We start from the raw sequence: 9,957 nt of genomic DNA, 5'->3' as shown, positions 1-9,957 counted from the left end.
GAAATAATTGATAAGGTAGACAATTAAAATGTAAAGCTTCCTCTCTGAGGTGGACAATATCAAGAGAATTACAAGACAAGCCACAGACTGGAAGAAAATATTTGCAAAAGACACATCTGATAAAGGATTGTTATCCAAAATACATGAAAAACTATTAAAACTCAACAAATCTCTTACTTAAGGAAACTTAAAGTGAAAGAAACCAATCTGAGAAGGCTACATACTGTATGATTCCTACTCTATGACATTCTGGAAAAGACAATGTTATGGAGATGACAAAAATATCAGTAGTTGCCAGGGGTAGGAGGCGGGGAGAGATAAGTAGGCAGAGCACAGAAAAATTCTACAGCAAGGAAAATACTCTGTATATTATAATTATGGATATATGTCATTATACAGTTTTCCAAACCCACTGAATGTATACCACCAAGAGTGAACCCTTAGGTAAACTATGGACTTTGGGTGATTACGATATGTCAATACAGGTTTATCCTAGGTAAAAAATGTACGATTCTGGTGTCTGATGTTGATAATGGAGGTTTTCTATGCATGTGTGGGAGCAGGGGGTATATGGGAAATCTCTGTACCTTCCTCTCAGTTTTACTATAAAACTAAAACTGCTCTAAAAATATAAAGTCTTTAAGGGACTTTCCTGGCAGTCCAGTGGTTAAGCCTCTGTGCTTCCACTGCAGGGGGCAGGGTTCTGTCCCTCGTTGGCAAACTAATATCTTACATGTTGCAAGGCCAAATAATAATAATAATAAAAGTCGTTAAAACGCTGAACAAATAAAGGCCTGGCATATAATAGAATATATATTGCCTCTTTTCTCGTTCTTTCCTTATATTTTTCTTTTTCCTTCCCTCTTTAAATGGATAAGGTTGGACTCATTAATTCTTTGGTTCCTTCAAACTTTGGATGCTTTATTATGCCTTTGATTCCTTCTCTTCACTTTCATGTATCAGCTCTTTCATTTATTTCTTCTTCTTTCTCCTCCTCTGCCTCTTCTTCCTCATTTTATTATTCTCTTTCTCTTTGTCCTTTCCCTGTTTCTGTTTCTCATTTTGTATCATGAACCAAGCCATGTGGACCATAAACATTGAGCTTAAAGTCCCCTCAGCTCCAGCAGTCTACCAGTTCTATGATTTTTTTCTTCAGTTATCTTTTTTTTCCCTTTATCTTTCCAGTACTTATCAATTACTTAACTTCCCTGGGCCTCAGTTTTTCCATTTGGAAAATGGAAACAATAATGGATTGTTGTAAGCATCAAATGAATGAAGTAAAGCTGTTAGCTCAGTGCCTCACACAAAGGCTCCAAGACACCGTTAACTTTGCTCTCGTTTAACTTTCTGCGAGCCCGGTATGAAATAAAAAACACTATAGAAATGTTAGTTTATTTTTTTTTCCCCTAAAGTATCACGGTGAATTGGAAAGTTGGCTCCAGGTTTGAAAAGACATGGGTTCCAGGGAAAACTATGAATTCTTATGAGCCTCAATTTTCTGATCTATAAAATGAGAATAACAATATATGCCTTCCCTCCACCTAGTGTTTTTTTCCTTCCCGGGAATTAAAAAAGTCAATGTATAGGAAAGCATCACCCTATAAGTACATGTTGTAATCATGACAGATGGTGTTCTGGGGTCACAGTGGGGATGCTGTAAAGTTACGAGGATTCAGTGGGATACATTTTTAATTTTAAAAGATGCCTGACCTACAGTAAGCATTCGATACATGCTAGCTATTATTATTTCCTTTACCGTGTCCACTCTTTTCTCTACATCCTCCCAAAAAATGAGTGGTTGCGCTACCCAGGTGATCTCTGCTGCTCAACTTCTATTATTGATTGTCCCCGTCCTCTCTGCTCCTCATCCCACCAGGCTTTTTTCCTCCTCCCCGTCTCTTACGATCACAGCTTTCATCTCGCCTCAGGCACCCCGTGCACCCAGATGTCCAGATCTCAAGCAGCTTAGAACTGCCGGGACCGGCCTGACACCTGGAGTTCCCTCCGCTTTTAGCGTCTAGCACTCTTCCAACAATAAAGTTTTATTGAAAAAAGCCGAAGAAAAGGCGCCCGTCCTTCTTTCTGCAACAGCCAATCAGAGAGCAAAACGCCTGCTTCGCTCACGGGAGCTTCAGCAGTCAGAGGCAAGGGCGGGGCATGTCGCGCCCGAAGCCCGCCCCGTAAAAGCGGAAGTACGGCCGGAAGCCAGCCATAGAGTTTAGGGGCCAGAGCGGCCCTGCAGGGAGTTGGCAGGAAAGGCTGGGAACAGCTGCCGGAGGTGACGGAGCGGTGGCCCCGCCCGGTACGCTGGAAGAAGAAGCTTCCAGGTAGCTGTCCGCAGGGTCTGACCCAGAGTACGACGGGGCAGCCGGCGGGAGCCCACGGTCCCTGGGCGGCCTCTTTAAGGGAGGGGGCGGAGCCACGTGGAAGGATCCCGAGGGTGAGGTCACGTGGTTCGGGGCACATGCGGGGCACAGTGGCGATTTGAGGGAGCTGGGGTGGACACTATGTGACATCCCTTCCCCCACCAAGACCTGTGCCTTGGGGTTCAGTGGGGTGCACTGGTGGGACTTGGGGATAGGCCCAGGGATGGGGGAGGTGGGCGTGGTAACCCTGTGTCAGCCAGGCTGCCATCGAAGTGGCCGAATTTAGGATTCCTAGATCCAAGTGTTAGACTGCTCCATCTCTGATTCCTCGATGCAAAAGTGGCTCAGTGCCTCTGCAATAGAGGTCCTAGGCCTTGTGCTTTCCTTCCTCCCCAGTTCAGGAACCTCCAGCTTCACATCCTCTTTCCTTGCAGCTCCAGACTTCCTGAGCCCAGGTACCCCCAGCTCAGTGCAGCCATGAGTGCCGAGGTGAAGGTGACAGGGCAGAACCAGGAGCAATTTCTGCTCCTGGCCAAGTCGGCCAAGGGGGCAGCGCTGGCCACTCTCATCCACCAGGTGCTGGAGGCCCCTGGTGTCTACGTGTTTGGGGAGCTGCTGGATATGCCTAATGTTAGAGAGGTGGGTTCTTGGCCTGGATAGCACCCAGGGAGGCTTGGGGCTAAAGTTTGAATTTGAGAACGGGTGGGCAGGGCTCATTCTGCAGCCCCATAACCATTCAGTTGAACAAGAATACGATGATTATTAACTGGCAGCATGCAGAAGTAAGTAGGCAAGTAAACCTCTTAATTCCCCTTTGGAGATGAATGATCTGTAAAACCCAGTATTTTTCATTTTTAAGCAAAAGAGCCTGTGATTCAGAATAGGAGACCTGATTCTAGCCTGTCTCCATCACTGTCGTAGCTCTTAATAATCATATTGCCTTGATCAGGCCACTTTTATTTTAGGGCCTAAATTGTCTTTTAAAAATGAACCTGAGGAAAAAAAAAAAAAAGAAAAAGGACCTGAGGGCTTCCCTGGTGGCGCAGTGGTTGGGAGTGCGCCTGCCGATGCAGGGGACGCGGGTTCGTGCCCTGGTCCGGGAAGATACCACATGCCGCAGAGCGGCTGGGCCCATGAGCCATGGCCGCTGAACCTGCGCGTCCGGAGCCTGTGCTCCGCAACGGGAGAGGCCACAACAGTGAGAGGCCCGCGGACCCCAAAAAAAAAAAAAAAAAAAAAAAATGGACCTGATACTGCCCCTCACTATTGTTGTAGAAATCAGATGAGATTATGGGAAAGTATAAAGTCTGGTACAAGTGGAAGGAATGAATGTGAAATTGGCATGACCTGCTCTCTCCCGTTTGCACCATATGCTAATTCACTTAAGTTTGATAAGGTAGAAGTTATCTTTTTCCCAAAGACACATGACAAGATGCTAGGAACACAGCAGAGAGAACTGTTCACACAGAAATGGCAGAGTTAAGGGTTTAAAGCCCAGAGTGAATAGGTTGCCAAGATGGGTGACACCAGCCGAAGCCCTGAGATGACAGTGGTTGGTGGACAGCTATGAGTTAGGTTTTTGAGTGCCAGTGATTGAGTCAATGGATGTAGCCTTTCAGAATCCTTCTGGTCCAAAGAAAACTGGCTGCTTTCTTCCCCTGCTTTCCTCTGCAGTGGAATTAAAGAGAGTCAGGGTGAAGGAAAAGAAGTGTGTTTTGGTGCCTGTTCAGCACTCTGCTAGTCATCTGGGAATACCAGAAAAGCACAAGACACAGTGCTCCCCTTGTGAAACTTACATTGCAGTTGCAGAGAGAAGATGGATATCCCTGTGTAAATCATTTATTTAGCAAGTATTTATCAGCAGAGCCAACTTACATGCACAGCTCTGCTAGACCTAAGTGGGATACCAGAGACCACATCTGTAATCTTGTTGAAAAGAAAGATATTCTTAGGTAACAACCTTAGGTGGGCTTCGATTGACTAAGTGGGTGATCAGTGGTAGGCTTGGGTGTTGAAAGCTCCCGGGTGAGGCCAGTCTGAAGCAGAGGCCACAAATCCCAGTGCCTGCTCTGTTCGTGCAGCTGTGAAGGGAGTGAGGCTGAGGCAGAAGTCTTTGGTGAATTGGGGGGTACAGCAGACCCCCTAAAGGTATTCAAATTCAGAAATGCTAAATATACTCTTAAGGACCAGACAACACAGTTTGCAGTGTTTGGGGGGTGTGCGTGGTGTGTGTGTGTTAGATACTAAACACTGAAAGTTTTCAACTCTGAATTGAGGGTAGGAATTGGAGGCAGATGGAGCAAGAGGACATTGCGGATTGGGGGGATAGTGTAAACAAAGGCCTGGAGGCAGAAGTGAGGCCTTCCTGTGGGGAGAGTGGTCAGAGAGGCAGAGAGCTCCTTTCGGTGAGCTGGGAAGCTAATGTTGGAGGGGAAGGCTGGGGCCAGAAAGTGGAGCTCAAACTGGGTAAGGCTGGGAAGGTGGAGAGAGAGGCCCTTCCTGTCACTTATTCTCTCCCATCATGTTCTCACAGCTGGCTGAGAGTGACTTTGCTTCCACGTTCCGGCTGCTCACGGTGTTTGCTTATGGGACATATGCTGACTACTTAGGTAACAGGAGGGGCTGGAGGTCTGGAGACTGGAGGTGGGAGAAGGGCAGTTTACCGAGGGACTTTCTAATTCCTGGGATACCCGACTTAGATCCCTTAAGTACACAGGGTCAGGGTCAAGACCTGAATTGGCACGGAAAACTCAAAAAACAAACAAACAAACAAAAAAAAGACAAGGGAAGGAGGCTAGGGCTTTCCACAAATGTGAAATCAGGATTTCTTTGTCTTTTTTTTTTCTAGCTGAAGCCCGGAATCTTCCCCCACTCACAGAGGCTCAGAAGAATAAGCTCCGACACCTGTCAGTCGTCACCCTGGCTGCCAAAGTCAAGGTGAGTGACAGCCCCCCCAGTCCTGCAGCACAGAGAACGCTTCTGTATCTCCCTTCTCGAAGGGAGCGGCACTTGGACAGCCTTTGACCACCGTGGTGCTTCCTCCTGCCTCGCCCCATATGCCCCTCCAAGGTCTGGGTCTGAACTCTGTTACCTGCGGCCTTTGGGGCTGAATGTTATTCTGCTAGTTTTCTATTTTTTCTTTTCCAACCAACTTAAGTTCTAATTAAAACACCTTTTATGTTTGGAGTCAGAATAGCCACTAGGATACTGCTCACTGTCGTTCAGCAGCCCCCTCTTCCCCCCGCTGTAAAGTCCTCTGCAAACAGCTGTGGAATCCAGAGCTGGAACGAATCTCTCTCTTCTGGTGAGGTGCCAGCTTCTGTTTGCTAAAATAAGAAACACATAACCCAGGGTATTCCCTGGCGGTCTAATGGTTAGGACTCGGCACTTTCACTGCGGTGGCCCGGGTTCAACAATCCCTGATCGGGGAACTAAGATCCCACAAGCTGCGCGGCGCGACCACAAAAAAGAAAAGAAAGAAAGAAATACATAACCCAGAATTGTCTTTGTATATCCAGTTGGGTTCTGTTTTTGTTAACTATCCACCTCCACCCACCTGCATCTCCCAGTTGTTACTGACTCTCGGCATGCTCATGGTTTTACTTAAACCAGGCTGTCTACTGCAAGATGCCTCTCTGGAGGTAGACGAGTATAAATGGTAAACAGAGTAGCTCCAGACTCTCCCACACCACATCCTCCCATTATGTCAAGCTCATCATGACCAGATCCGTGTTCTGTCCTGAGCTGGGCCACAGGATGGATGTCCAGGCAGATGTCACCCTGGGGTAGGGGAGGGAAGGGAGTAGGGGAGCATATGTCTTTTATTTAAGATTGTTCTTCTCACGTTGTTATTTCTCAGGTGGGAGTACTTTTATTTATTTTACCTTAGAGGAAACGATTTAGGAATCGGAGCGGAGGGTGGGCGGGAAGGAGGGAAGAAGAATCTTGGAAGCCCTTCTCTGCTGCGGAACCTCACAGCCCCAGCCCGCCCTTGGGCCCCAGTGTATCCCATACGCAGTGCTGCTGGAGGCCCTGGCCCTGCGGAACGTGCGGCAGCTGGAAGACCTCGTCATCGAGGCCGTGTACGCCGACGTGCTGCGCGGCTCCCTGGACCAGCGCAACCAGCGGCTGGAGGTTGACTACAGCATCGGGCGGGACATCCAGCGCCAGGACCTCAGTGCCATCGCCCGAACCCTGCAGGAGTGGTGAGACCTGTGTCCCGGTGCCGTCCCTTCTCTGCTCGCCCCAAGAAAGGGAGGGATGCTTTGGAGGGGGGCGAGTTGGGCTGGGAGGCAGAGGTGGAACCCAAGAGGATGAAGGGGAGTGAGCTCGTTCCTCCAGAGGCTTCTGAGGGAGAAAAAGAGTGGAGGAGGGCCTGGGGGGCAGGAGGCGGGAGGTGCGTCCTCGGTGTAGTAACCGGGGGAGGGAGGGGGTGGTACTCTTGAGCGCACCCCCTGGGGTGTGGATCACGTGTCTCCGGCTGCATGCAGCCCCCTGGTCAGTGAGCAGCCCTGTCCACAGGCCACAGGCCTCTCCCGCTTCTGTTTTCTGCTTTCTTGTCTGACTTGAGCTCGTTAAGACACCTCCTCTTTTTCCTCTTTGCCTCCCCCACCCTGTTTTGGTTTTAGTTCCTACTCCCATCTTGCACATCACTCCGGGCACTTCTCTCTCTTCCCGTTTCTTACCTGAGTGTCCTGCTGGCTCCTGGGAATATTGTCGCAGGTGGCTCCCAGGTGCCCTGGCAAGGCTTCTGACTCAGACAGGGGTCTGGATGGCCGGACTTGAGGGTGTCTGCGAGTCTCTCTTTCGTGAGCCTGATCACAGCCCTCCTCTGCTGACCCTCGTTCCTGCAGGTGTGTGGGCTGCGAGGTGGTGCTGTCAGGCATCGAGGAGCAGGTGAGCCGCGCCAACCAGCACAAGGAGCAGCAGCTGGGCCTGAAGCAGCACATTGAGAGCGAGGTGAGCAGGCGGGCGTCCCGGGCAGTGACGGCCGCAGGCAGACCAGGTGGGCAGGGGCTGGCAGGTTCTGGAACCTTCCTCGTTCTCCCCACTCCTTTCATCCTGGTAGGTCGCCAACCTGAAAAAAACCATTAAAGTCACAACAGCTGCCGCCGCCGCGGCCACGTCTCAGGACCCCGAGCAGCACCTGACGGAGCTGAGGGAACCAGCTCCAGGCAGCAACCAGCGCCAGCCCAGCAAGAAAGCCTCGAAGGGCAAGGGGTGAGCGGCTGCGGCGGCGGCGCCGCCGGTGTCCGGGTGCCCTGCTGCTTCCTCGACCCTCCAGTCACCTGCGTGGGGGTCGGGAACGGGGGAGCTTGCAGCGCTGAGGGGGTTCCCTGCAGCCTCTCTCTCTCTCTTCCCCTTGCCAGGCTCCGAGGGAGCGCCAAGATTTGGTCCAAGTCGAACTGAAGGGACTGTCGTTTCTTCCGGGATGTGGGGTCCTAGCTGCCTGCCTGCCCCTTAGGAGTCCTCAGAGAGCCTTCCTGTGCCCCTGGCCAGCTGATAACCTAGTTCATGACCCGTCACCTCCCTTCTTCTCTCCCACACCCCCAGGCATAGACCACACCGTCTCTGGGGGGAGGCAAGTACAAGTCGTGTTTTTGTTGGTACTTTTTGTTTCACGTAACTTTCTTGTGTGTCCCATTGTCCCCTCTTCCTGCCACGCTCCCTCCCCTATTTTTTTAGGAGTCAGCGTCTGTCCCTGTTTATTATACGTCACTGAGTGGGTGGGGCTGTCTTGTCTCCAGCATAACCCACACGCGATCCCTTCCCCTTCCTCCGCCCCAGCCCTGCATGCCCAGCCTCCTGCCCACCCGCCTGTTTGGGCAGCATCTGAAGAGCCATAGGGCTCCCACCTTTATTCCCACCCTGAGAGTTCTGGGAGCCATTCTAGGAGTCACTGGACACTCACATCCTAGAATCCTGTCACTCTGCAGTTGTTTCCTGTCCTCTCTCCTCCCCTTGGGTCCTGGGAGTGCTGCTGCTTCAATGACCCCAGAGCCTCAGGGCAGCTGTTTCTTGAGCTGTTGCGAGATGGTCCTTTCTTGGCCCTGGCTGTCTTAGGAAGCCTGATGGCAATCCTGGAAGGATTTATACTTCCTTCTGTGAGTTTTGTGGGGAAGGGCAGGGGATATAGATTGTATAAAAAGAGTATATATACGTATATCTATATATAACATGACACAGAAATAAATCTATGAGAAGTCTATCTACAAACACGCCCTGAACTGGGTATCTTCTGTCTTTGGTGTTTGTGGATGGGAGGAAGGTTCATTCCCAGTCCACTCTAAAGCAAAGTGCTGGAAAAACAGAAGAACCAGGTACTAGAGACCTAGATCATGGGCCGTTTGACTCTGGCCAAATTGGCTCAGTATCTCGGCCTTCTCGGCATTCTTTAAGAAGCAGTGGATGCTTACCGAGCACCAGCGTGTGGTAGGCTCTGGAGGTCCAAAGTGATGGGCATTGTCCCTGCTCTCAAGGAGCTTGAGTTCAGCCTGCTTCCTTCCACCTTATAGAATTGTAGGCGGAAGAGTTGATAGTAAACTTCAGTTTTTGCATCAGTACCACACAGGACTCTCCGATCTCAGTAAGAAGCAGCTGTCGGGCTCCTGTCCCTGTCCAAGGCAGAGCATCCGAGCAGCATGCTGGGAGGATTGGTCTCCTTGGCTCAGCGCACTGCTGCGCACGCCCTAGAATTGGGAGGCTCTAGTGTAAGGGACAGCTGCCCCGCCCCCGCCCCCGCCGGTGCATGAGAGGCAGTTGCCTCCTGAGGGTCCCAGTGTTGACCGAGCTGCCCTCCCGAGCTTGTGCTGTCCTCTAGGTGGAGATGTAGGACAGACTACTGTTTACTGGTCCTAAAGCTGTCAGTTGTAGAATTGGAAGTGTGGGTAGAACCTGAGTTTTCAGGTGAGCCAGTTATCTTGCAGGGCAGTGGAGACTTAATGGGACCAGTCCAGTGGGCCCTGTCTCGGGAATTGACACTGTTGGCCTCTCGCTTTAGCTTTGGCCTAGACTGGCCTATTGAGCCTGTTGCATCTTGAGCCTAAGTCTCTGAAATAAACCCCTTCTTCCTCCCACACCGTCCACTGGGCAGAAGTCACTAACTGCTGGAGCTTCGAGCCTGCGCCCCCTTTCTCTGCCCAGGCCCCATTTTTCTCTTGAACTTTAGTATCTCATTTTCCTGTAAGCCGCTTCCAGCCCTGACTCCACAACTGCCCTGATCTGTCTAGTGCCGGCCTTCCGTGGGTGTCTCTACAGTCTGGTGTGGGCTGGGCTGGGACTGCCTGGTCCTCCACCCAAAGAGGGAGGAGGGGCCGTTCACAGCCCCAGGGACATGAAAATGCAATTTGTCTTTGATTTACAAAGACAGGGCTCTTGGATCCCAAGGCTTGGAGATGGGGGAGTGGATTATTTGTGGGCTGTTTTTGACCCTGGAATTTGGTTCAGGATTTAGGGATTCCGTGCATAACCAAGCCTAGGGCACCAGGAAGATTCTCCCAACCAAAAGTCTTATCAGCACTTGCACATTCTCACATGCTGATCCCTACTGTACAGCAATCTCAGAGGAGCTCAGGGCTGGACCACTATGGTA

The 9,957-nt window shown here is 50.7% G+C and overlaps 1 protein-coding gene across 4 annotated transcripts; it reads left to right on the top strand.

Moving 5' to 3' along the window:
* The first annotated feature begins 2,187 nt into the window (after window positions 1–2,187).
* On the top strand, window positions 2,188–8,583 carry COPS7A (COP9 signalosome subunit 7A). Of its 4 annotated transcripts, none has more exons than XM_007469408.1 (8): window positions 2,188–2,354; window positions 2,801–3,005; window positions 4,900–4,975; window positions 5,215–5,303; window positions 6,369–6,571; window positions 7,220–7,325; window positions 7,435–7,586; window positions 7,736–8,583. In XM_007469408.1, exons 2-8 carry the CDS (start codon window positions 2,844–2,846, stop codon window positions 7,773–7,775), a joined length of 828 nt encoding a protein of 275 aa, XP_007469470.1. In that variant the 5' UTR covers window positions 2,188–2,354; window positions 2,801–2,843; the 3' UTR covers window positions 7,776–8,583. The 4 variants fall into 4 exon arrangements, with proteins under 4 accessions (XP_007469470.1, XP_007469469.1, XP_007469471.1 ...); XM_007469407.1 differs by having other exon boundaries at window positions 2,194–2,327; XM_007469409.1 differs by having other exon boundaries at window positions 2,218–2,327; window positions 7,220–7,294; window positions 7,567–7,586; window positions 7,736–8,578.
* Window positions 8,584–9,957: the final 1,374 nt, after the last annotated feature.

This window comes from Lipotes vexillifer, unplaced genomic scaffold (assembly GCF_000442215.2).
Source record: "Lipotes vexillifer unplaced genomic scaffold, Lipotes_vexillifer_v1.1 scaffold395, whole genome shotgun sequence".
Lineage (NCBI taxonomy): Eukaryota > Metazoa > Chordata > Mammalia > Artiodactyla > Lipotidae > Lipotes > Lipotes vexillifer.
Note: the sequence above shows the minus strand (reverse complement) of the source record. Positions and strands in the feature narration are given on the sequence as shown.